We start from the raw sequence: 27685 nt of genomic DNA on the forward strand, positions 1-27685 counted from the left end.
TTGTAAATTATTTTTACTGCAACTTTTGTATGAGTACTGGAACAAAACGAGACTTTGGATGTACGGTATAAACAGGGGAAGCTGTATAGAATACATGATAAAGGCTGCTGTGTTGCAGAAAACTTTGAACTTTGCAGCGGCTGATGTGCAAATTTGCTTCAGAAAGTGGGAGTAGATCTTACAGGAGCCATTAATGATTGCAGAAGGCTCAAAAGTGCTTTCTCTGCCAACCGTTAAAGCCAGCAGTGATTAAACTTTTACTGACTTCTGTGACTGTGGAAGTAGACTCCTGAAAACTGCACCCTCCCGCGATTTAAAATGTAAATACACGTGGTAGGTTTAGAGTTGTTCTTGTCATACCGTGTATTCTTTTAGCTCCTGAGGATATTGTAAGGTATGAGGATTTATTTTGGCATGCATAAATGTTTGCCTCTTTGACTTCCTTTAACTAGATTTTTCAATAATTGGGCCCAAATGAAAATGCCTGAAAGCAAAATGTTTAATAGTAAACTTTTTCCTGCCTCTTCTCACACATGGAACTCAAGTCTGTTAATAAAGGCGAATAAATGTAGCTACTGTCTTGAGCAGTAAGAAAGGACTTTTACCTTTTATTTTGTGATTGTAATTTTGAAATTATTTTGTATATTTTTCTCTCCAGATCATGTGCAGTTGTGGTAACGAGTGTGCTTGAATTAAAAAATTAAAAGTAGATGTTTATATAACAAACAGTGATACTGGTGAATCGAGAGGTGGTGAAATGCAATATAAAAATGGCAGCAATGTACGACAGCCCTTTTTAATCAAGAGCGATAGCCATTTGAATGGCATTGCATTTGTTTTTGAAATAAATAAGAAAAGGTTTTAAATTCTACAGCTGTACCTCAGGTTTACGTAGCACGACTTCAGAGTTGTTTAAGAACGAACAATAGTGGCCAAATTATGTTCTCGGCTACCTGTATGATGTGGCAGGATTTGTGCAGAAACTGCTGCTTATCGATTGCAAGACAGATTAATTCAAAAATCCCTGGGGAAAAAAAAAAAAGCCGGCAGAAAAGGTTTTCAGGCAGTACTTATCCCTTCTCTGGCCTTTAGCCCTGACTGGAATGACGGTACCTTTGTGGAAGAGATGGAGATAATACTAGCTCTTAGCACTTCAAAGATGCTTTCCTCTAGACTGATTTTGACTTGAGCATAGTCAAGCTCTGGGAGAAGAGAATCACCCCATGCTTTGGTCTTGGCAGCTGGATGAAAGTCTCAAGTAAAAAACCAGTTGCTTTACCTTAAAAGGTATTTAATTTTAAACTGTTGGCCCTGTGAAATGCCAAGTTCAAGTGCCTGTCTGTCTGCACTTGGCGCTGGAGATGTTCAGCTCCTCAAGCGCTTGAGCTGGGAGGATGCAGTGTGCATATCCCCAGCTTCTCCACAGGTTTTAAGCATAAAAAACACTGCAGGCTTTCTGCTCCTCGGTTATTCTCCAGTTATTTTGACTCAAGATGAGTTTCTGCAGTCTAATTGGGATCAGATTCTTCAAGGCTTTAGGAAGACGTATTCCATATCTTTTGTTTATCACTTCATTTTTCATATTCTAACTTTTTAGAGGAATTTTCCGCTTTGTGTTCATCTATCGTGGTGAAGCTGGAGGTTTGTGTGATGGTAACCATTAATTTCTTCAACTGAAAGAAGTCCTTTCTTGACCCCTCTCCCTTCCCCTGTGTTTCCTTGTTTTCGCATGGCTTGCTCACTGCTGTCTAGCGCCAGGCTGTCTTCTGTTTACGGTAGGGTTGTGCCTTCCATGTACTCATACTGTAGGTGTCTGTCATGGCTGGTATTCCTGAAAAATGCTTCATTTCTGGTTTGGCTACAAAGGACTCAAAACTTGGTCTTGTTTCTGTGGGCTCGGCCGTCAATCCCAAACTAGAAAACTAGGCAGTGAGCAGAATACCTGGAGTTTTCAGCAACTGGGGAAGATGCGCCTATGGAGACGCCTACTAAGAAAGCTGTGCATGTTGGCAGTGTCAAGAGAAGTGGTTCATGTGAAACAAAAGCTGCAAGAAGTCTGGTCCAGAGGGAGATTCCTGACCCATGGATTTACGGGAGACCCTTCATCTTCTGTGCCTGACGTTCAGAGATGCCGTAGCCTCAGTCAAATCTCAGTGAGGCTGAGCAACATCCTGGCCAGGTGCACTGGAGAGAATCCGCAAACATAGAAGTCGTGCTCCTGAAGGACCCAGAAGGCAGAGGCATGAACACGAAGAGCATTCCCCTGTGCCATACCCACTGCCTAATCTGAATTCTGCAGCTTGGCTTCCTCGGCCATGCTACGACATGCCTTGGTGACTTCCTGACACTCTGACATCTCTTGGTGTGAAAAGCTCCTGAGTTGTCATTTTGACCACCTCTGCAGCGTGACAGAGGTTTATAGGACAGTCACCATTTGTTCTGAAAAGAGAATGTAAATCGTATTGTCTCGTCATCTTCAGGAAAACATAACTTTCTCTTCCTCGTGTTCAGTTTCAAAACAGCGATGGCACCTGTTGTTATGCCATACCTGGAAAGCATGGTTTACATATTTTGAATTTTTTTTTTTACTTTTTTTTTTAGGATGCTTATTTTCAAGCTTCTATCAAATCCTTTCCAAAGACACTTTTTTTTGTTCCCTGCCTCACTATTAACACACTGTCAGCGGCAGAAGCCCCTTTTGGTTGGGCTCTTGAAAATCTTGATAATCTCTTCCCAGCGCTCGGTGCAGTATTGGCCCTCATGAAGAGGTACCTTATTGCAGGTGTGGGGTTTTTTTTACCTGAATAATATTTCCTGTGCATAAGGACAGAGAACCTCTGTCTCTGCCTAGATGTGGATGCACATGTGGCTTGTGGATCATTTATCCCTGCGACTGATCTCCGCTAGGCAGGTCTTCTCTCAGTTGAGTTTCTGCCATGCAAACCTGCAAGGGCGTACCATTTTTCTCTCCGCAGACATTGTCATCGCTGTGACAAATTCTTATGTAGGGATAGAGAAAGCACAACAACAGTTATCAAGTGGGGCGTCACTCCCATTTTGAAGGGATATTCTTGCAGAGCAAGAGGGCCTGGAGCTCAGGGTGACAGATTTTCCCGTATTAGGGGATTTCTGTTCCGCTGGTGGACATCACATCCAGGGTCTGAGGATGAACAGGCATCCCGATGTTTATATAAATTAAAAAAGGGAAGACAACATCTCATCCTGCCACAGTAAAGAGGGTCTGTGGAACGGGTGCATCGATCCTCAGAAAGACTTTTTGAACAGTCCATGGGATTTCAAAACAGGGTGCCAAGGTGGAGCGCTCGGTTTAGTTTGTTTTGACCCAAGTGACTCTTGTTAACTTCTAAAGGAATGTGTCTGCTCCTGGTTGGTAAGATAAACACTCTGGAAGTGTATCCAGACTTCTGCAAAATACTGCACAGGAGTGCACGGTGCTTTTGAAATGTCCTGCAGCCACTATTTTTCAGTGATTTCAGTCCAAACTGCTGGTTTGGACCTTGCTCTGGAGTGTGCACGTGGACAGGCACTCAAAAGCAAAGCAGTGAATGTGTTGATAAACCAAAATTACTGAGAGATGCAAAATAAAATGCAAATATATCAATAAAATGGCAAAATTTATCATCTTACTGGCAAATCGGAAGATTCTCTGAAAAGCATTGTCCACATACATGTTCTGGATCCTGCCACTTCCCTAAAAAACTCCTGATATTTTGCAGTTGAAGGAAAACTGAGAAGCAAGAACAAACACATGGTTTTGGGGTGGCTTTAATTTTTTTTTATTCTGAGTGCTGGGTAGAAAGGAAGAGCATATAGTCCAAGTGCTGTAAAAAAATATATATCTGAGCTTGAATGCAATGTGGATGTTAACGCCACATCTCAGAGAGGTAAGCTACTCTGTTGTTGAGAGACGAGTATCGTCCTACTGAAGGTTACTGGTAGTTTTACGTGGTGCCTGTGTTAACAGTAGACCAAATTTTTCAGGTTCCCTTTTGAAAGCCTTACTAAACATACAGAGAAATAGTGTTGGGTATTTCCTTTGCAGTTCCTCAGTGCTTGCATGTTCTTATAGTTGATTTTGATGTGTCCTTCAACACAGGTGTTTTTGAAGAAGACCAGAAGAGTACAAGTTAGGAATTTGTTCTTCCCCAGTGAGAATAATTCATGCAGGGTAGGGAAAACCAACTTCTTTCTGTATATTCTTTCCAGTAGAGAGGCTGGAAATGATTCCAGAAAGAGTTTGAGGGTCACTCCTCCCCAGACTGCTTTTCTTCTTCGGTGGTAATAAGCAACTCAGCCGTGGGCATCTCCATCTCTTCCTCTGCATGCTTTGGATGTTGAGCACAACGCTCTCCAAAGGCATCAAGGTTCCAGCCCTCCTCTGTCAGCTTCCCCAGGAACATCCTCTGAGAGGGATTTTACAGAATGCGGGTGGAACAGCTCTTAAAGACCTGCTTGCCTCTGCCCCTGGACTGCGTGTCTGTCTCAGGATGTCACAGTCTGTGCTGCATTGTCTCCAAGTCTGAAAGAGGGAATTTTTGCTGGGAATCTCCATTCCTTCTCCAGTTCTAAATTGCGATTTCTGGACATGGATTGACCTCTGCGCCCGCAGGGATGTTTATGGAGAATCAGTTTGCATGTTCGTTGAGTTCTCACTAGGTTGCTTCTTGCTCTGGCCGGTGTTACCTTCAAAGTCAGGCTTACTTCCTTTCCTGTTCTTGCTCTGTCACTGTAAAACAGCAATAGAGTTGTAGTTATTTTTTGTGAATCAGATGCTTACTGATTCAGAGAAGGGGTAATCCTTTTCTAATCCCCTTGTTTCTTACAAACTTCACTTAGTTTTTCACCTGACTATGTCAGGCCTATCTGCCTTGGCAAAGAAACAAAAAATACTACAGGAGAAAGGTGACAACGTCTAGCTTAACACGGCTAGTTTGTGCTGTAGCAGAGTTAAAATGTGAAATCGTGATGGCACAGGCTTTCTCAGAACGTTTTTAGAAGAGTTTTAAAAATTCATTTGACTGTCTTCAGGTAGGGGACAGGTTAGAGCTCTGCTTGTTACGGGGAAAAAAAACCAAACCAAACCCAAAACAACCCCTCTGGGTGTTTTCCATGACTTTGGCCTTTTTAGCAAGACCAATGACAGTTAAATAACACTACTTTTGGTTTTTTGTCATAGGGCTATTGCCGTTGTCAGCTCTCCTAATGTTCTGTATCCCAGTTAGGTGAGACCTAAGCAGCAGATTTCCAAACTCAGGTGAAATCCGAATTGCCAGCAGCACAGCTGCGGTACTGCTTGGCTCGAGCAAGCTCTAAGCCTGAGCTGAGAAATTCTGACTTGCATGATAACATGCCCGCTGTGCTTAATCCTGACAATCGGGCAGTGTGTCATGGGGGTCAGTCCCAGAGCTCAATCGGTTCCAAATCTGGAAAACACAATAATTGCCCAAAAAACACTAGAGCTCTTAGTGGCTTTTGAAAGGGCTAGATTCTGTTCTGTGCCAGAAATTACTCATTCAGAGGCTTTCTCATTGAACTGTGTTTCCAGCTCCAAGATATTTCTGAAAGGAAAGAAATGCAGTGGAGCTTTCTAGTAATGGAGCCTTGAAAGCCTCTGTCTTAATGCAGTATACAGTCAAACCCAGGGATCTCGCTGTATGGACAAGGAGAGAGAAAATAGGAGTGAAATTGCCCTTTTTCTAGTGGTAAGAGTTCATATGGCAACCACCTCGTCATCCCGCCAACCTGCAATATTTCAGGATGCATTGCCCTCCTTCTTCTCCCCCGGCTTTTGTTTTCAGCTAAAGGGAATATTTTGGAAACCAACCATCCCAAAATGAGGGTGGGAGGAGAATGATGTGAGATGTCCTCAGGGGTGGTCTGCAAACTGCTGCTTGTCCTGCTGAGATTAATCCTAAACGTAAAAAAAACTTTTCAAGGTAAGAAGTTATACAGATTTAGATATAATGGAGCTCTAGATTTTAACCCATGTGTAAATTACTTTTCTCTCTCTCTGTGTTTGAAGAGACTTTTTTTTTTTTTTTTCCCCCGCCTCTCACCCATCTAAATTATATGTTGTTCCTTTTTGCTGCAGCTATTCATAGTCTAAAGTTGAGTCGCAACCATGTGGACTGGCACAGTGTGGATGAAGTGTATCTTTACAGTGATGCAACAACATCTAAAATTGCAAGAACTGTTACACAAAAGTTGGGGTTTTCCAAAGGTAATATTTCTCCCGGGTTTGTAAAGAATATCATCAATACCGGTATTTTAAGTTTTTGTTACTTTAACTCTAGAAGGAGATGTTAAATTTGAAGTTTTAATCTGTGACTAGCCCCCTTTGGCCATTGCAGTTTCTATGGAAGAGTATACTAGGTGCCTTAGGTTGTTGTACATAATTGTAACTAGATATGAATAGGCTACAATTTATTTTGTATTACGTATTTTTTTATTATTTTGGATGCAGCAGTTGACATTATATAGTAAGTATATAAAAAATATTATAGTGGCAGAGTCTAGCAGCTACAATGTAAGAATTACAGTTGCCTTTGCAACCTGAATTTTACCGCTGTCTACTTGCAAGCTGCGATGCATTCCTTAAATACACCATCATACCTTCCCCTCTCACCCCCTCTCGCCTTTTTTTCCTGTTGATTAAACAGACGTATGAACCGAGAGGAAGGGTGAAGAATTTCTTTTAGGCAGAAATTGTTTCCAGTAGGAACCAGGGCTCATTTAAGCTCAAAACTACCAGTTTAAAGCCAGGAAGGCTGGGATGGTTGGAAGGGAGGATGGCCTCTCTCAAGGAAAAAGCAGATTATTGCCAACCTAGAAAATTGGAACTTGGCCTGTTGTGGCGCTTCTGTGCGCTGCTGGACAACAGCAATACCAAGAACATACACAGCTGCTTTGTTCCTTGGCCACCAAAGGGACAAGATTGGGTAATAGGTTTGACTTCAATCTCCATGCCTCCATTCCGTAATTAATGCCCTCTTACCCCACAGGGCCCTTGGGTGGATGCTTAATTAATGTTTGCCCAGAATGAATATAATTCAGTGCTTCAGTTGCAGAAGAAACGAAGTGTTCTGTATCCAGAACATAATTTGGGCGGTGTGTAATAAATAAGTAAGATCGTCCTAAACGGTTTGGGGGAGAGAAATACCAAGTAGAAGCCCACTTGATAATGCCGCCTTCCTCTCTATGGCCATCTGAAGGTCTTGGTGGCCGCCTGGCCAGCCAGCTCTCCTGCAGGGCTGTGGTCCTCTCCGTGGGTCTGTCACTAGAGGGGGATGGAGACACACTGTGCCAGTGGGTTTCTCAAGCCATCAAGCACTGAGAAAACACCCACATTTGCCCCAAGAAATTGATTGGGTTTTTTGTTTTGGTTTGTTTTTTGTTTTTTGGTTTTTTTGGTTTGGCCACTGAACTGGGGAACGTGTGGGAAAATTTGAGATTGGATTGGCTTGAAATAAAGCATAGGTTTTTCCCTGTCAAAATGGAAAGATTGTAAAGCTTTTCAACTGGGTCAGAGAAGGAATGACAACGCTTACCAGTTTTTGTGGCCAGATCATTTCCATGATCCTCCCATGCTGTGGAAGTAAGGTGGGGATGTAAGGGAGTTTAATGATGGAGACACACAGAAGGAGGGTATTGTGTTGTAGAAGTTGGTGGACAATCATACACTGTTGTCTAAAAAGTTGTTTTTCAAAACATCTCTGAAATTAATTATCTTTACAGTAGAAATGGCCTGTTAATACGTTAACTGTCATAATATCATCTAGCTGCTCAAATATCTGAGAAGTTTAAAATTGCAGGTACTTGAAAATGCATGCTCTTCCTTTATGTATTATCTTATTTTCAGATTACTTTAATGTATTGGTCTGAGACTAGTCAAGCTTCTGTCAACATATGAGACCGTTGCGCGTGGTCGAATGTAACTGATGTAGGATAATGTTTTTTCTACAGCTTCAAGTAGTGGGACAAGGCTACATAGAGGCTATGTAGAAGAAGCTACGTTAGAAGACAAGCCACCACAAACTAGTCACATTGTGTTTGTTGTGCATGGTATTGGGCAGAAAATGGACCAAGGAAGGATCATCAAAAATACAGCTATGTGAGTGCTTCGTAATATTTGCAGTACCAACTCTAGCCTGAATATAAGGCTGTTGTTATAAATAACAGCAGAACCTTTGGTTTATGCTCTGTCTTTTTTTGTTTCTTTCTCCTCCTCTTCCCCTGATTCATTAGTATTTATATTGTGGGTACGCTACTTTCTATGTTAATTTGGATGTATGGACTTGGTGAGAGCAGCTGCAAGAGCGAGAAGAGCAAAGATATATTCCGTTTTCATGGCCAACACTTGTGACTTTTAAGGCACTGGCCCATGAATTTGTAGCAGCCCTGGTTAAAAGCTTACCAGGTCTTTTCATTGAATGTCTTTTGTCAAGACAAATGGTTTCTGATTTGAAATCTGAGCTAATTCAGAAGGCCGCTTAGGGTACTGGTGAATGGGAAGAGAAACTCCGGAGCTAGTGAAAATTCTGTACCTGAAAAGACTTTTGAATATCAGAAGAAATTGTAAAGTGGTGATGACAGCACTGTGAGGGATGAGGTGGTGTTGAGGACCGCTTCATTAGCAGAAAGAAGAGGATAAAAAAGTGTTAACTGCAGATCAGTCTTGCACAGATGGTTTAATACGTGTGTCACAAATAGTTCCACGTTCCATCAGAGTTGACAGAAATAGCGACGTACTCAGTGACTCTTGTGACAGTGTGTGTAGAGCTGAGATTGCTGATCTTGTGGTAGGAGCTTTGTGAACCTCTTTAATTGCAGAATGTCAGTGCTTATCTGCCGTCGCCATGGTGTGTACCATCGTGTCAGCAGGCTCTTCGTGTTCATTCAGCTCATTGTCCCACTCCAGTGTCCTCTGGTGCAGTAGAGTAGACCTGTTGATGTCACTGCAGTGTCATTTGTCATCTCAAAACAACCAGCCTGCTCCTCCCTCCTCCCCTTGTGCTGCTGCTTCGCTGCTCTTTTATTCCTGTTGTTTGAGAGCAAGCAATCAAAACCAAAGAGAAATGGATCCATAGCCCTTGATAAAAAGCTGAAGCAGGTCACCAAAATAAATGTAAAAACTTAAATTTTTGTAGGATGCAATTCTACTGGAAATGCCAATACCCTAAATACAAGTTGCTGCTTTAACAGCGGCAAGAAATAAAACTTCCACCTTGGAATTATCAGGGTTTTCTGCTTTTTCTTTCTCCCTGCCCCACCTTCCATCGAACATACACAGAGGGCTTGTATGGGTGGGTTAACTTCAGCTCAGGACACACTGCACAGGTATTCATTCCATAAGAAGTCCTGCTTTGATCGACAGCCAATTACATGAAATCTTTTACCTAAAAAGGAAACAAGACTTTTTGTCCTTCAGTAAATCTCGCTCATATCCTCAAGAAACAACAGACAGTATTGCATGGCCTTTTAAAGTGCTAATTATTGGCATAAATTGTGGATTCTGTACAAAATCTGCAAATGAAAGTATCATTTTAAATTGAAATCCTTTTTTTTTTTCCTCTTTTTTTTTTTTTTTTGATAGCTTAGTACTTATCAGTGGGGAGCATCCCATATGTTCTAGGAAGATATTTTAGAAGAAATCTCTGCCAGGCCAGCACAGTGGCAGCTCTCACAAGCCATACTAGCACTTTCTGTTAGCACCTTCATCCATGATATATGTGTGTATTTTTTAATATATATCTTTTTTACATTCTTTTGCATTAGCGACACAGGGAGTCCAATGTTGCCTTTTGAAAAATGATAAGATGGAGAAGGAGAAATATTTTTTTGACTGTTCGCACTTTAAAGTAGAAGCTAAGGAGAAAAGGCTTAGTGTGTTTTTTTCCTATTAAATGCCCATTCTTTAGTAGGAAACCTGTAGTTGCAGCCGTGCTAAATCTGTACCTTAAGCTATAGGTCTGCCTGTCACTGTCACCGCTCCTTTCTTCCCTCATCAATACCTGGGTGCTGCCAGCAGATATAGAAGGCACTACCAGCCCTCATAACTCATCGTTGTGCAGCTTTGAAGGACCTGGATGTCCCTTGTGATACACGCGTGTGGGGTGGGAACCCCCGGGTAGGCGGCGTGTGTTTCCTTTAGAAATAGAAAGGTGCTTTTTGGTTTAGTCCCCAGGACATCCGGCAGGCCAAGTTCCTCCGCAGAGTGCCACCACCAGTCCTCTCTGTGGGCTTTGGGCCACAGATGGGGAGAGAACAGCGATGAGGCAGGTTGAACGAGGCAAACTCCATGAAACCTTGCGGTTTTTTGGCATGGTGCTTGGAGGGACTCTGGGATCTGCAGAAGGGAATACTTTCTCAGGTTCTTTCCCTTTCTACCATCCACAAAAAAACTGTCTGAAGCATTTTGTCTTTGCCACGTTGTCCTGGTTCGAGTTGGTCCTCAAACCAGGACGCATGTATGTTTATTGTTGCTTCTTGGGGGTGTTCAGTCTACCCTGGGATAAAACTTTTGTATTTATTTCAGCCTGTGTGAGAGCAACACTTTGGTTCATAGCACAAAACCATAGCCTCCCTTGAACGAGTAGTCTTAAAAGAAAGAAAAGTGCAAAAATACAGTTTATAACTCAGACATGGAATGCTTTGTCTGTAAACCAGGCTGGTGAGAGACCCTACCAGAGCTCATTTGATGTGCTCTGTCCTCAGGGTACCGCCTCGAGAAGAAATCGGTGCAGCTCACACGATGCATCTGCATCATTAGGCAGATCCTGTTGGTTACAGAGGTGAAAACAGAACTCTGCTTCCAGGGTAACTTAAAATTATGTGCACCGATTTCATTAAGGAATGGAGTTGAATCTAGTCATTAACGTGGTTACAGGGTGCCCTGTAAGTAGGTAAATGCAAAAGGTGCCTTTTATTGATGCTTGAATGAGCAGGTCTTTGGTAGATGTGGCATCGTTTTGTTTCTTCACAGTGTAGTTAAACACATTTATTATCTAAATGTAGCGCAGCAGCTGGTACAACAAGCTGCTCCTGTCAGCGCTGGTATTAAGTGCAGAACTCGTCTGGGAAGAGACAGTACCTCCTCCAGGCTGGAGCAGTGATTCACCTCACCTAACGTGAGCAGAATAATGTGCTGTCGGCCGCTTCGGTGACATAGGGATGACTATTTAAGGAAGAAGATAGAATATTCTGTATTTCTGTGTAATACAAACTAAGATATTGTGGCATAATGTACTTAATTGGAAGGTTTTTTTATTTGCTGGCAGATACAGTATTCCGGCATTGCTAGGTTTCTGATAAGGTACAATGTTAACTTTAAAAAAATATATCATTTTGGGATATCCTTTCATTTTGCTCTACACACTTTCATTATTTGGAATATTTTTTCACTGAAGCCTAATCTCTGATTTTCTTGAGTTTGTGCTTCTAGATTATGGCAGGGGGTGGCATGGCGTTCTTATGTTAGATAGAATTTAGGAATGTTACTGCCCATGTTTCCAATACCCTTTAAAAATACCCTGTTGTTTTCCCTGACTTAGGTAAAAGTCAGACCTTTAGGCTGGCCCCTTAGATTTCATCGTCTCCTGTGCTTGAAAATTGAGTGGAGTAACTGTTGTGCCTGTTCCCATAATGGCTGTAATGTGGGGCTTCTTGGCTGCTCTTTCCCTAGAGCTGGTGTCTGTCTGCCTCTGCTTGAATCTCCTGTTTTCATTCCAAAATGGTATTTGCCTGGGCTGCTGCTCGGAGCCCAAAAATTGCTGTCTGCACAAGCGACGTCATCTTGGCGTTCCCTAATCACCAATTTACATTTTTATTGCAAGTCCCGTTAGAAAGCATTTTAATTGTGGATTATCATTATAATTACTTCAGAATAGCTATTTTGGTAAATTTCCAGTGGTGTGCCAGCCCTTACAGAGTGCAGGGCCTCTCGGAGGCCTTTCAGTGCATTAAATATATGCTGCTAGAATCTTAAATCAAGATTTCCTGTAAAATTTTTCCTATAATTTTTAGCTTTTCAGGTATCTGGTAGTTTTGCTCATTTTCCATTTAAACGCTTACATTGCATTCAATACGTATTACGTGCTTGTTTTCAATTCTTCGGTGCTGGTAATAATTGCATGTTTTTCTGAAATTACGTATCCAAATGGTAAAACTTGCCTTACAGGTTTCAAATTGAGCTTGTCTTGCAAGCTAAATGAGAAGTTCAACCCAAGAGGTAAAAGGTGATAGTTAGGGCATTAAGTACTTTCATAAGAGCTTGTTTTGCGTAAATTTTTTAATTAGCTAACACGACTGCATAGCGGGTGGAAGCTGTAATAGCCTGTCCAGGGCTTAGATGTATCTCTAGATCCATTCTGGTTCCTGTCCCCACCCCCACAGCCCTCATTTCTGCCCGGTGCTGCCCTTTCCCTGCCCACACCAGCACCAATTTCGGTATGATCCCTTTGTAAACTGGATCCCTGCAGTTGGTCAGAACAACTGGAACCCTCTCTGGAAGATGGGAGCGAGAGGCGAGGAGGCAGGGGATGATAACAGGGACGAGGAATGCCAAGTCAGCTCTATACCAAAGCGAACATCTCATTTGGCAAATGGTGCACTTGGATCTCCACAGGCTTGTCTCGGGAATCCCATAATCAACCAACTGAGCAGCTCGAGTTCCTTTGATCATGCTGAGTCCTGTTATTCTCGAAAAGGACGAAGTGTGAATCATGATCGTGCTCGCTTTGTCTGCATGCTACAATTTCTGTCTGTCTTCCAAAGTAAAATGAGTCTGCATGTGACTCACCTATCATCCTATAACTCTGTCAGTGTTTATCCAAGCCCGGAGCACATCCATTTGCTACACCTTTTACAAGTACTAAAGCTCATCTGTAGGAAGCCACGCACAGGATTATTTCTGTCCTCTTCTTATTACAGACTCATTTGAAAAAAGATATTTCACCAACCTGTTGCCTCCCAGGCTGAGAGCATGCATGCGAGTGGATGGTAGTCCAAAAGTGAACAGGCTGCCCAGGGAAGGGGTTGAGTCCCCATCCCTGGAGGTATGTAAAAGACATGTAGACGTGGCACTTCAGGACATGGTTTAGTGGTGGACTTGGCGGTGTTAGGTTTATGGTTGGACTGGATGATCTTAAGGGTCCTTTCCAAGCTAAATGATTCTGCGTCCTGAGCAGCGGTCTTACTGCGTCTGGTCTGAGAGCAGATGAATCCCTGAAGAACAGTGGCAGAATCACGGAATGGTTTGGGTTGGAAGGGACCTTAAAGATCATCTCATTCCAACCCCCTGCCATGGGCAGGGACACCTTCCAGAAGACGACTTGTGTCTTGCCGTTGTTCTTTGAAACCCGCCTAGAGTAAGACTTGAGTTTGCATTTCTGTGGCGCGGGTAGGCGTTTAGGAAAATGAAACCTCCCTTTCGTTTCCTCTGCCTTGAGCAGATCGCAATTTTTATTACTCATGCCCGCTACTCTCACTTCGATTTATATCAAATTTAGTTCAAGCCAGCCCTGAGTTTCCTCAAGGACGCATGGTATTATTTCCTGAAAGAGGCAGTGAGTGCTGCCCTCTGTTTAGGGCTCCGTGGTGGAAGCGGGTGGGGAATGCTTTGGGGCATAATTTACCAGTTGTGTGACCGAAATTCAGGGATGGATCCACATGTTTTGCAGGCAGTAGAGACTTTACAGGGGTTTTTTTTTGTAGGGACATCCCATTGCCCTATCTCTGAAATCAAGAGTTCAGTGTAAGAAGTTTGTGTTGTAATGTTTTTTAAATTAAAAACCATTCCCTTTTTTCTTGGCTATGGATCATCTGATGGAAGCGAATCTGCAAAGATGACTTGGGAATAAAACGAGTAACATCTTCAAGCCTTCAGGCATTTTGCTCTGTTACCAGCTCTCAAGGTCGTTTTATAAAATTTGTGAACTAGCTGAAGCCAAGTTGTTTGCAGCTCTCCAGTTTTTAATGTAGTATTTGTGATTTGCTCCACAAGAGTAAAATTAGTAGCATAAGATTTAAAAAAAAAAACAAACCCCACAGCAATAATCGTAAATATGTTACCATATCTCTGCAATATACTTGCTTAAGCAAGGATGTATACCTGTGAAAATATGGGTTTATTATTTATTATTTTAATCAGAGAAAGGCAGCCAAGCACATTTTATTTATGGTGAGTCTCAAAGTATCTATTTTCAGGCCATTGCTTCTTGCATGGAAAACAGCAATATGTCAAAATGTTTTCTAAGGTATGCGTTGCATCTGCACCTGAGTGATTTATTTTTTTTTTTTTCTTGGAGAAATAATAAATTTTAGTTGTTACCATGTGTTTTGGTGTATAGATTTAAGTAATTGTTGCTCTGGGGTCAATATTTCAACATCCGTTTGCATTGGAAAGGAGAAGAATTCTTTGCCTGTTTAAATGAGGATTTATGACTTCGGTTGGTGTTAATTTAGCAAGTGAGCAGAGGGACTAATAAAATAGCTCAAAATATTTATGTTTAAAAAGCCAGAAGAAGGGGGGGGGTGGGAAAGCCTTTCGAGCAGAGAAGGTAAGCGTGTGTATAGCAGGTCTGGGGGTTTGCGTGTGAGCGTAGCCACCTTGCTTGGCAATTACACCACAATTTTTATTAGAATTTATAATATAAAATTGTTGATCGAAATCAGTGGGAGATGTTGAACAGTGCCATTCGCTGTTAATGAGATGGGTTGCCTCGGGAATCGTTGTGCTGGTGTGTTTTAATGCCTCCGTGATCCTTGCGATCAGGAGATGGGGGTGACATTCCTGCTGTGAAATAATGAGAGAGAGAATAATTGCCCCTCTGATGGTATTTGGCTAGTAGCACAAAACTGGCTTGCCTCAGAAAGTTTAGCGAAAGGCAAAAAATGAAATATTTTTGTAACTACATAGTTTGTAACCTGCGAAACTCCAGCCAGTAGTTGGTAGTATGAACCAGCTTCATAAAGTTAGCATGAAATGCAGCGTATCGGAGCGGGGAGCACGCTTGCAACGCTGAGGAACACAATCACTGCACATGTGATTTGACACTGGTGAAGTGGCAGGTAACAAAAATTAGTTGAAACAGACCTTTTGTGAACTTCCACCTGAATATATTTTGCCAGGCACAAGGACGACATGCACAGAGTTGGGTTTTGGTTTTGTGTTGTACCCAAGAGCTTTTGAATGTTTGTCCATAATCCGTTCTAGCAGAAATTGGGACTATTGTGCCGGAGGCTGCACCATGCACAACCTCAGATGATGTAGGGAAGGAATCTTCCAGATCCGAGTAAAATTAGGGTTTGCCTTCCGCAAAATTTTGGGTAAGAACGCAAAGCTGGCACAGTTTTCAGGAGGCTTTTCCCAAAGCTCTGGGGAAAATGTGTCTTCTCCCATGTGAAGCTTTTCCCAAAAGCTCTGGCAGAATTGCTGGGCTGCACTGATTTTTTCCAAAATCATATAACTAGCTTTAGAAAGGAGATTTTTAGTTAAAGAAATCCTCTGTGTCAGTTTGGCTGTGAATAGCTTTAGCAAGACCTGGATCCTTTGGAACAGGAAGAAGCCCTGTAGCTGTTGTATCGGAAGATGGAGATGTCAGTAGCTCTAATAGCTATTTCTTCATAAAATTTACAGCTGCTACTGATGTGTAAATAATCTGGATGTTTTTTCCTACACTATTAGGACCAGGTTACTTACCGATTCCTTCATTTAAAGTGATTGTTGCTGTGTAGAATTCTTTGCTTTATTCATACAACGTTTCTGTGCTTTTACAGCTTTAGATTGCTGCTTGTCGGGTTTTCTGCTAAACTTACTGTTTCTGAGTTCGTCATAGCTGGCCACCATCCTCCTTCACCCAGAGAAATTTAAGCTGCCTTGGCAAGACCAAAGAATTGTTAGCATTTCCAAAGAATATTCATTTAGATTTTAGGTCCCTACGTTTCCTTGTGCTAGTAATCATCTGATGTTGTTCAGACAGATGTGTTTCTCTTTTGTTTTGGTTACTCAGGGACTCCAGGAATATTCTTGTATTTACTGAGTTTTTTATCTTCTTGATAATCTAGAAAAATCTGCTCGGCTGAAGTTGGGCTGAAGTAGAGGTGTGTTGTGTGGGATGGTGGTGGGGAGGGTTGTTCCGTGCCTTGCAAGGCTGTGTCAGTTCGAGCCTTAAATTAACCCCAGTTTAAGGAGATCCTCTTGCTGAATTGTGGGGTTTTTTTCCTCATCATGGGAAGGACATTGTGCTTTACTTAAACCTTTGCCATCTCATTGGACTAGAGACTGGGAGATTAGGAGTGCAACCAAACCAGGCTTTAAAAATAGAAGTGCTGATTAGTTTTGTTTCTTGGCTGTTTGGTCAGGCCATTGGTAACTGCTTTCGAAGACAGCATGTAAAGGATGCTCCCTTCCCTTTCCCCTTCCCTTTCCGCCCCTCTCCTTTGCTCTGGTGAGACCCCCCCCTGCAGTGCTGTGTCCAGCTTTGGAGTCCTCAGTGCAGGAAGGACACGGAGCTGTTGGAGCAGGACCTGAGGAGGCCCCGGAGATGCTGGGAGGGCCGGAGCCCCTCTGCTGTGAGGACAGGCTGAGAGAGCTGGGGGGGTTCAGCCTGGAGAAGAGAAGGCTCCGCGGAGACCTTCCAGCCCCTTCCAGTCCCTAAAGGGGCTCCAGGAAAGCTGGGGAGGGACTCTGGATCAGGGAGGGGAGCCATGGGACGAGGGGGAATGGTTTTAAACTGAGAGAGGGGAGATTTAGGTGAGATCTAAGGAAGAAATTCTTGGCTGTGAGGGTGGTGAGCCCCTGGCCCAGGTTGCCCAGAGAAGCTGTGGCTGCCCCATCCCTGGAGGGGTTCAAGGCCAGGTTGGATGGGGCTTGGAGCAACCTGGTCTGGTGGGAGGTGTCCCTGCCCAGGGCAGGGGATGGCACTGGGTGATCTTTAAGGTCCCTTCCAACCCAAACCATTCCATGATTTCTATTGAAGGCGAACAGAGGAGCATTAATATATTCATAGAAAGTGTCTCAGCTAAGGGGTTAAACTTACTAAACTGCATTTGGATGGGTAGAAGTACAGACGGGAGATTAGTGTCATCATGCCTTTGGTTGTAGCAATCATTAAAAGGGTTTTCTTTGAAAATAGGAGAAAATAAAACCCGTGTTGAAACTTTGGGCTTTGTCTCGGAAAGGAAAACACCTCTGATGCTTGGAACTGGGAACCAGCTGCTGGAAAGCCAGCACTGCTGCCGCTCGGTCAGGTTTAGTTTGTCATGCTCATCTTCAAAAATGCTAATACCCCTGGGAGCTGAGATTCATGTAAAGAAAAGAAAGGAAAATATAAAGCTTTCTCAGTTTGGCTGCTGAATGTGTTTGGTGGAACGCTTGGATATTTTACTGTCTTGTATAATTTGATGCTGGCTTTCTTTTTTTTTCTGAGCAGTCTTTCACACAACACTAATAAAGTGGTATTTTTAAAAGAATATAACACACCATTATTCCCCTTCTCCCCCAAATAACAGAGAGGGTCCAGATATACTTTGGTTTTTAGATACTTTAAGTTTCTTGCATCCCTTGACAGAGGTGCCTCCGTGTTCGTGTTCAGATATGCTTAAAAAATGAAAAGTCTTTTAACAGGACATTTAGCCTGTCCGTTCACCGCTGCACACTGAAACGCTAATAAATGATGCTGTTTCTCACTCTGAGAACTCTCAAGCCTTCCAATTTGATACATGAAATTAAAAGTAAATTCTGACTTCTCAAGCAATATTCTTAATAGTTTTCTTTGTGTTTAAAAGCACTGAACTATCTTCCTTACATACTGGTCTAAACTGGTGATCTAAAGGGATTCAAGATTTCAAGGCACTGATAAAATTCTGAATTTTTGGTTGCATTCTACCCCAAACCCACTGAAGTTAACAGATGTCTTTCAGCTGAACTTAAGTGATTGATGTTAAGCCTGTAGTGTAATATATTTAAAGTTTTTGAAACCCTTTTGAGCGTGTAATGTAGAGAATTTTTCATTGAATAAGAATTGAAGCACTTTATAACAAAAGCATGAGATTGAGGTAATTATCCATGTTAATAAGCACGCATTGCATACTTGAAAAGTAGTAATGTGAGAAATGCGTTATTCCTGGATGCACTGCACCAACAGCAGTCTTTACGGGAACATGTTCTCTTTTCTCTTTTACAGGATGCGAGATACTGCAAGAAAAATAGAAGAAAAGTATTTTTCCAATCTTGCAACGCACGTTGAATTTCTCCCGGTTGAATGGAGATCAAAACTTACCCTCGATGGAGGTACGTTGCTTGCTTACTGGTTCTTGTGCCATTCCAGTAGCTGCAGCCTGCAAAATTGTCCCCAGAAGTTCCATCCCGTGTTCTCTGCACGTGCCTTGTTTGGATTTTATCATTCTCCCGCATGTGACTCGAGTCTTTTTTTTTTATTTTCCAGACACTGTGGACTCCATTACTCCGGATAAAGTACGAGGTTTAAGGGACATGCTGAACAGCAGCGCGATGGATATCATGTATTATACGAGTCCTCTATATAGAGATGAAGTAAGTGTGGTTTTTATCTAAGTTTTACTAGAGCAGGCATTAGAGCATGAAACAAGCTGGGCTTAGGGATGTAAGCCAATTTTCCTTCTGAGAGACTCCGCATAAAGATTACTAACTCTTTGCAAGTGTGTAATGGTCATCATAGTAATCAAAATACAGAGTTTTAAGAGTGAGAGGGGTAGAGAAACAGCAAAAAGTACAATCAGTGTAATTTTTTAGAGCAGAAATGGCTCTCTAAAATGGGTCTGTATCAGCAGCTTAGAAACGGGAAGGTTTTTTATGGCGTTTCCATATAATTGCGCATTCAGAGCAATGGGAGTCCATAGAGCCGAGATTCTTCATACCTCTTGCAAAATCCGTGAATATTTGTCACTTCGTTTGTGTCAGATGGGACGGCAGCATGTGTCACCGTGCCCAAGCCAGTTTTAATGCATTTAGGTGCACTTACCTTGCAGGAAAAGCAAGTTGGCTCTCGGTTATTTGTTTGTGAGAGGACTGTTCATGTAGTGGAGGCTCCCATCTTACCTCAGCCATCTGTGCTGTAAGGGGACCCCATTAATCAGAGGAGAAAAGCCTTCAATAAGTAATACAGTAGCCTCTGAGGCATGTACAGTGCATCACCCCAATAGCATCCTTTCTGTGGCACGCTTACTGGTAAACCCCTTGGGGGGATGTTTTAGTGTTCTATAGGAATTGTAGGTTTTTTTCCTATATTGACTACATTATGTATGGATATATATAATAGGGTAATCTTTTTGCAGCCTTGGTGCTCTGTGCGTGGTTAGACTGGGGCAGGGAGGAGAGGAGAGGCTTTCAAAATTTAGGTGGGGATTTGATGCTACCTTTCCTTAAAATGAAATAGATATCCAAGTCCTTAGACTGGCGATATAATTTTAAACCCTAAACTGCCTAATAATACTTCCTTTCCTGATAGCAGCAACGGGGGTGAGATTGCTGGGAGCTTTTTAAGCTTCCAGCGCTAGGGATAGGTGTACGGAAAGCTGTACCCCTCTTGTTGCTGAAGGATGCAAAGTTCAGGGCTCCTGGGTTCTCCGCTGTGTATCGTGTTTCTCTGTTGTGGAATTGAGGCCAGCGTGAACTTTCATGGCAAGCGATGAAAACTTCTCTGGCAGCTCTAAAATAGGGTGGTTTTAAACTGCATTAGAGGCTTGGCATGTCTGTGGGCATCTTCTGGGAAATGGACTAGGGAGGAAGGTTCAGGTATGCTGGCAACAATGCATGAAAAATGTAATGCATTGCTCGATAGAACTGTGGTTTTGCGGGTTTATCACCATGCCTCAAGTGCAAGAATTGACAAATAAAATGGTTGTGCTGTGGCTGTGCTTAGATCTGATTACAAAAGACGCAGTTGTTTTTGTCACGGAATCAGGTGAATTCTCTTGAAATGTTTGCAACAAGTTGATTGTTCCCTTACCGTGTTCAGACTGCATCAATAACTGTTATAACTTCCTCGAAGCCAAGTTGTGCAATTTGGATGGCAAGTGTTTGTCCAAAAAAGAAAATGCTATTACAAATGAAACATTAAAGCCTTGAAGAACGGGTTTCTGAAAGGCATCTTTGGCGTGGCAGCCAAAATGTTTGGGGTGCAGGTTTCCTTGTTCACCTTCTGCCGGTGAGTTGTCAGGGATGGGCCTTCTCGTTTGATTCTGCTCGTTTGGTTAAGGGTTGGGTAAAGCTCATAGTCATTAAATAGTTTTTCCATATTTTTTCACCTTTTATTTTGCCTACAGAAAGGAGACTTGTTTTGGTTTGGGCTCAGGTTGGTTTTTTTTGCTCACTCTTCCTTATCTCATTTTATTTTCTACGACCTAACTTTGCAGAGTTTAAACACAATAGTATCAAGTTAAAGCACTCCTCGTGCTTTCCACCCAAAAATCCTAAAAGTATCTCAAAAGGAGCCAATTAAACCTTGCTGTGCCCCTGTGAAATAAATTAAGCGATGCAGTGAGTTCAGCCCAGAGAAGCGTAAAGCTTCAGATTCACCTGACTGCGCTCAACAAGACTTTGATGTGAATTTTCTTTCTACTTCCAAGGATTTTCCCCAAATCTAGAAGCAACGTAACTGCTTCTTTAAAGCTTTTGACCGCTCTTTTAAACAACTCGGTAAGGGATTTGCAAGCGGGTAGCCACTACCTTCTTTCAGGGGCAGAAGCCTTTTCATATCAGGTTTCCCAGGAGATCGCAGAGAGCTGTTTGGGGTGCAGCGGGATCGCACTGCTCAGTGTTACGGGAGCGTGGTGGATCACCCCCTCTCTGATTTCAAGTATTGTTTCTTCGGCAGCAGGGTGGGAGAATATCCAAAAGGTGCCTCTGACTTCTGACATGGGATGTGATACCAGACGGGTATTAATAATTCAGTACAGAACATCGCAGACAGTCGGGTCTCGCGGTTCAGTCTGGAGGATGGCGGGCAGCCAATGGATTCAGCTGTGGCCGCAAGCAAATTGTGCCATGCAGGTCCTCATCTATACGATGAGTACAACAGAATCCCTCTTTCAACATTACAGGTAGTACGGAGAAGCAATAAATTGATATTTTGATGCACATGTGCCTATTTCTACATGAGCAATCATTTAATTCTGACCTCGCTAGTGCCACCTGTGGTAAGATAACCGTGTGGTTTAGTGTCTTCGGTGGGTGACTTGGTTTCACATCTGTGTCTTTGTAGCTTCATATTTCTTTAATAATAAATGGCTGTAACGGAGATTAAAAAGGCTAATTGATGCATAGTAGATCTAGTGTTGTCACCTTCATTACATTGTTAAGTGCTTATTTTACTGAACTTCACTGTACTTACTTGCTGGCTAATTGTAATTCTGTAAATTATTGATATATATCTTGGCAGAAAATGCCTTTAGTACATGATAAAGATTATTTACATCCGTCATCCTGAGATCCCTAAAGATTTAGTGCAAATATTGCAGTACCCTCAGAAGATTAGTAGGAGATATTTATGGATTACTTCCGCCACAGCTGAAGTGCAGGGAAATGTGGTGGGTAGTGAACATTTCTGACGAGCTGAGGAGAGGAAACAAAGAAGCCAGGGTCTGGGAGGTGGTGGCTGTGGGCTTGGTGTTGGAGGTACATTATGGGCTTTAGGAGGCCAGGAGGAATGCAGTGTAATGCAGCCAACCTAGCATTTCTCCCTTGGGCAGACCTCACTGCCCACCTTCAAACAGCTTGATGGTTTGCTATTATATAGGTATTAATAAGGAGTAATTCATGACTATAGTCTTGAAATTCAGGATGAGTGTTAACTTTTACTAGAGCTTTCATCCCTCTTTAATATGAGGTTTTGCAATCCTAGAATCACAGAATGGTTTGGGTTGGAAGGGACCTTAAAGGTCATCCCGTTCCACCCCCTGCCCTGGGCAGGGACACCTCCCACCAGACCAGGTTGCTCCAAGCCCCGTCCAGCCTGGCCTTGAACCCCTCCAGGGATGGGGCAGCCACAGCTTCTCTGGGCAACCTGGGCCAGGGGCTCACCACCCTCATCATAAAGAATTTCTTCCTCGGATTCCATCTAAATCTCCCCTCTTTCAGTGTAAAACCGTTCCCTCTCATCCCATGGCTCCCCTCCCTGATCCAGAGTCCCTCCCCAGCTTTCCTGGAGCCCCTTTAGGGACTGGAAGGGGCTGGAAGGTCTCCGCGGAGCCTTCTCTTCTCCAGGCTGAACCCCCCCAGCTCCCTCAGCCTGTCCTCACAGCAGAGGGGCTCCGGCCCTCCCAGCATCTCCAGGGCCTCCTCTGGCCCTGCTCCAGCAGCTCCGTGTCCTTCTGCTGTTGGTGGCCCCAGAGCTGGACACAGTACTCCAGATAGGGTCTCACGAGAGCAGAGTAAATGGAAATGTCCTTCTCTTATGCACTTCTTTCAGCAATAAAAGGCACTTGTTTTATGTGTGTTTGAAAACGAGAGGGATGTGAAGCAGGAGATTTTTAACTGAGACTGTTTCAGCACTGGTTTTGCTTATTCTGTTGAACCTAATAGCCAAGGAGCTGCTTGGCAGCACTTTCATGGTTCACTTAATTCATTTGATTGTCCTTGAATGTAATTGCAGCGTTATAAAGTGATAGGTTACTGGATCTGCCTGAACCTAAACTTAGTCTTGAACACACAGACTCAGCCTTTCAACAGCAAGAGGGGTGGCGAGAGAGACGCTGGGCTGGGCAGATCCACAGATCCTTTCTCTGTAACGTCACCAAGGCACGCAGCCGTTCCAGTCTGTTCACGCAGCTGAAGTCTCTTTCTGGCCTCTCATCTGTTGTTGTGACACTCTTCTGGCATCCATCAGTGATGCCGTCAGGGAGCGTGACAGCCGTTGTATGCTGGAGGGTCAGCAGTCTCACCATCCCTGCGTTGTGTGCTGGCACGTTCTTCTGGTTCACATGAAGCAAACACGCCTTGCCTTTGCTTTCATGGTCCTTTACAATCCATCCTTGAGCTGCAGATCTTTCGTTGGCTTTTAAGGACCTTCTCCTACCTCCAGTTGGCTCGCACACCTTCTTACTGCCTGGTTGCTGAATTTCAAACAAGTTTGTGCTTTCTCCTGAAGTTCTCTTGACATTTGGAGGGAGCTGCTTGCAAAACTCACTGTTCCTCAGATCTCCTTAAAATTCCTTTCCCACGAAGCCTATGAAAACAGTCCTGCTATTCAAGCTGGAGGGGGTGCAGAGGTCAGGTTTCCTGCGCTCCCTTTTCATGTGTAGATCTCTGTTTTGGGTTTTGTTTTGTTTTGTTTTTTTTTTTTTCTCTTCGGCTTCAAGCTGTTCATGTGAGAAGATTGTCCAGTGGGTGAGGGTCCTGTGGAGATGGCAGGGAGAAAGAGTTACAGCAAGGGGGTGGTCAGAGCTGAGAGCAGTCTCAGAAGAGGACAATCCCCAGAGCCCAAGAGGAGAGCAAGTGGTTTTGTTGGCTTAGACAGATCAAAGGGCTCGGGACTGGAGTGCTCTATCCAAGTTTTGGCAGCAAGTGGGTCATTGAGGATTTGAGCAAGAGGAGCGCAAGCTCTGCATTACTTCTGTGCTCAGGGTGCCAGCAGGGGGGTTGTACTCATTGTTTTCTTGGAAAAAAAAAAAAAAAAATCAACCTCATTTTGTGGGTATTGAGGGGAAAATGTCATTTTCTACCCTGATACTTTCAGCGTGCACTGAAAAGCCCCTTCGACCCCGGCGATCTGCCTGCTAGAATGGGCCGTGGGGGATGTTCCTCCTCCGGCCTGGATCTCCTTGATGTAGGTCCAGGAGGTGTTTGTCCACCACGCACACAGCCGACCTCCTCCTGCTTTGCACGAAACAGGCTTGTTTGTTTACACTGGTGTCTCACAGGCTTCTTCTGCATCAGAACAGCTGGTTTGGATGCTGGTGCCGGGGATTTAGCTGGGTTTTTTCCAGCTCAGCACAGGATGCTGTTAATATTCTGTGCAGAAGGGCTTCAGTGGAGACAGACGGTGGCTCTGGATGTTTGGCTGCTTTCACGGTTATTTGCTGCCCATCATGACCCAGCAGTTCGGGCTTACCCAGTACCCACAAGGTGATTAGAGACATGATCCTTCTGCCCTTATTATCAGTCTTGCCACAGCTCCTTCTTCTGCCCAAGATGACAGTGGTGTCTCTCGTCTGACTCAGCCTCCGTCTTGTCTTTGTAAAACACATGCCCTTGCTGCCAGGATGGGTGGAATGAGCTGTTGTGGTTTTGCCTACTCGGACATGATATGCCAAGCAGGTGCGTAACTGGAAAGCAGAGGGGATTTTTGGCCCCATCAAGTCTGCCACCCCATTCCTTGGTCAACAGTCTGGTTTTTTGGCTTCCCCTCGAATTGCATGGCTGTCACGCTGGCTCTCCGTGCAGAAAGACCTTTCCTTTACTCTGCCTTTCATTTGGTTTGTGAAGGGCCTAGAGCATTTAACCTCAGTTCGTCAGAATATGAGCTGATGACTTCTGAGCAACTTGATCCTGCGGGCTTGGGTTTCCTGCATGGAAGATTTATTGGCAAAACTTCAGCTGATAGAGGGAGCTTCAGGCAAGTAGTCATCCGTTTCCTTTTCGTGAAACAAAACTGAAACACATTCCCAGAAGAGCTTCACAGGGGAACAGCACCCTACTGCATCTGCGGACTTGGCTGGTGGCATTTTTTCTCCATTTCCCCCTGGTTTTGCTGAGATCTTTGACTGCTGGAAATCCAGCCTCTCCCTTGCCCTTTGGGACCAGACTGGAGCATGTAGGAAATGCGTACATTTCTTGGATGCTGCTCCCAAACTGTATCTCAAATGTTTGTGCTGTATTGAGCAGGTCTGAAAATTCAGTAGTACATAAGGGCTCTCTCCCCAGCCCGAGAATTGTGGGGTGCTTCATGTGCTTGATTATGACTTGTCGTAAAATCAGTCTTGGAGATTTCATTGCACTAAAGGCTTCAGGCATTGCAAAGTCCTGCTTTATTTGTATTTCATTTTCTCTAGGTAGCCATGAGTATTCACGGTGGCTTCAACAAGGCTTGTAGTGTTTTAATCCCACACTAAACTTTCATATTGAAACAATTTGTCTGCAAAAGGTGCTGAGGAAATTTTTCCCTAAAAATCAGAATAGGGAAAAAGGACTTTTCTGGGGAAGAAAATAGAAACACTGGAAGTTTTTCTGTACCTTTCGTTCAAATATTACAGTGTCCTCAGGCTGATGCTAAACTAATGCCTTAGTAGAAGGGTCAGCTGGGAGGAAGGGATTTGATGCAGCTGTTTTTTTTAAGAAATAGGAAGTGTTCCCTTTGTTACAGTGGTTTGATCTGTTCAGGAACAGACGTGGAAGCATGCCGCCTTTCACTGGTGAGAGTAGCAGAGCAGCCAGCAGATCAGCATTCAGAGCAGTGATTGTGGGAGCAGCTGCACAGGGAAAAAAAAGCGACTCAATTGACTGCTGCCACATTCGTTCTTTTGTGAGATATTTCAGCTTGTGTAGTCTGTGGGAGAAGCCTTATTATGGGAGAACCCGTAATAAATACAGGTTGGGCAGCAACTCAAGGAAGCCATAGCCTTGTAATAGAATCATGGAATGGTTTGGGTTGGAAGGGACCTTAAAGATCACCCAGTGCCATCCCCTGCCCTGGGCAGGGACACCTCCCACCAGACCAGGTTGCTCCAAGCCCCGTCCAACCTGGCCTTGAACACCTCCAGGGATGGGGCAGCCACAGCTTCTCTGAGCAACCTGGGCCAGGGGCTCACCGCCCTCATAGCCAAGAATTTCTCCCTCAGATCTCATCTAAATCTCCCCTCTTTTCAGCTTAAAACCGTTCCCCCTCGTCCCATGGCTCCCCTCCCTGATCCAGAGTCCCTCCCCGGCTTTCCTGGAGCCCCTTTAGGGACTGGAAGGTCTCCGCGGAGCCTTCTCTTCTCCAGGCTGACCCCCCCCAGCTCTCTCAGCCTGTCCTCACAGCAGAGGGGCTCCGGCCCTCCCAGCATCTCTGGGGCCTCCTCTGGCCCCGCTCCAACAGCTCCGTGTCCTTCTGCTGTTGGTGCCCCAGCGCTGGAGGCAGCACTGCAGGGGGGTCTCACAGAGCGGAGCAGAGGGGCAGAATCCCCCCCCGGCCCTGCTGCCCACGCTGCTGGGGATGCAGCCCAGGCTGTGGGGGCTTTCTGGGCTGCCAGCGCATGTTGCCGACTTGTGTTGAGCTTCTCATCCACCAGCATCCCCAGTCCTTCTCCTCAGGGCTGCTCTACATCCTTCTCCACCCAGCCTGGGTTTGTGCATGGGATTGCTCCATGGGGAAAGCTGTGCTGAGGGGGGGGCGGCTGTTAAAGAATAGCACTGCTGCAGGGGCTGGAGAAACAGCTCTTTGAATGTCCAATCTCACCAGTCCCCAAAATGAGATGGGAACTTGGAGGGAGGAGGCAAGAGGGGAAGATGGAGGGAGAAAGAGAGGTCTGGTTGTGTTGCATTCTACTGCGAAACTTCCCCCCCCCCCCGGATGGTTCCTGCTTTCCTGTTTTTAGGCAGAAACAGCAGGTGCTTCCTAAGCACATAATGGATCCCACAGACCGGCAGGTGGTGAGGCTTGGGGTTGGGAGAAGCACCGGGGAAACCAGTAGGGAAGGGGCTCCCTTAATTGGGAAGTCATTGGTGGTAGAGCAGGAGAAGCTGTCAGGAAGCTCTGGGTGAGCAAAAAGACAAGCCATGGACAAAACCAAAAAAATAAATCAGCTTTTAAAACATTGTTTTTAATTACAGTGATACCATTTAGGAGAGAAAATTTGACAGGTAGGTATGTTTTTCGTGTTTAATTTCAATGAAAAAAATCACTGATTTTAACAAATATTAAGCCAATTGGTGTTTATAGAAGGTGTTTGTATATGGAGCGTTAGGATATATATCAAGCTGTAAATACAGAAGAGGTTTGAAAGCACTTCATGTTACGCTTGCTGGACTAAAGCTCTTTTCAAACCAAGCTTTTCTTTCACAGGTTAGAGTATCATACGCTTTTTTAAGACTAAGAAAGCAAATCAGGCTTAAACTTCATATAAACTTCTTAACTTCATATACTGCTTAACCAAATAGTTTTTTAGCTGGAACTTAAAATGAATATGCTTTTTCCTTTTCCTTTGTTTGTTTTTTTTTGTTTTGGTTTTGGTTTTTTTTTGTTTTGGGTTGTTTTATTTTTTCTTACTGTGTACCAAATGGTTCAGTTTTGAATCTTAGTACTCATACAGAACTGTTGGCAAGAGAGAACCATCTATAAGCGCCCACTGCAGGTGCAGGGCTTCTGGTTTTATTGTAGCAGCAAACCGGACCATTCACAGTGCCTGAAAATCTGGAGGCTTTCCTACAGCAGACCTCCTCTGCAATTAAGTTAGGTAACCAGAGATTTTGGAGTATTTGGAAATCCATGCCCAGTTTCTTAATTGCTGACCGTGTTTTTGCCTAACTTCTCAGTAACAGCACATTTTTAAGGAGTACGACAGTTAAAAACAGGGTTGGACTCGGTGTCCAAGCAGGACTTTGCAAGAATATTCTTTTTTATGCCCCTAGATTGCAAGAGAACAAGACCTTTATAATGAAATGCCATGATGCCAGAAGGTTACTTACCCACTCTGTGCCTATGGGCTGTGG

General features: G+C 43.8%; 1 protein-coding gene across 2 annotated transcripts in view; it reads left to right on the forward strand.

The window, feature by feature from the left end:
* Positions 1-27685, forward strand: part of DDHD1 (DDHD domain containing 1) — a 68531-nt gene that overhangs the window by 23705 nt on the left and 17141 nt on the right. For both annotated transcript variants that reach the window (XM_074583524.1, XM_074583525.1), the window contains 4 exons: positions 6113-6241; positions 7984-8131; positions 18204-18310; positions 18465-18571. In XM_074583524.1, coding sequence (XP_074439625.1) covers positions 6113-6241; positions 7984-8131; positions 18204-18310; positions 18465-18571 — 491 coding nt within the window. The remainder of the gene's footprint in view (positions 1-6112; positions 6242-7983; positions 8132-18203; positions 18311-18464; positions 18572-27685) is intronic.

Source organism: Larus michahellis, chromosome 4 (genome assembly GCF_964199755.1).
Source record: "Larus michahellis chromosome 4, bLarMic1.1, whole genome shotgun sequence".
Classification (NCBI taxonomy): Eukaryota; Metazoa; Chordata; class Aves; order Charadriiformes; family Laridae; genus Larus; species Larus michahellis.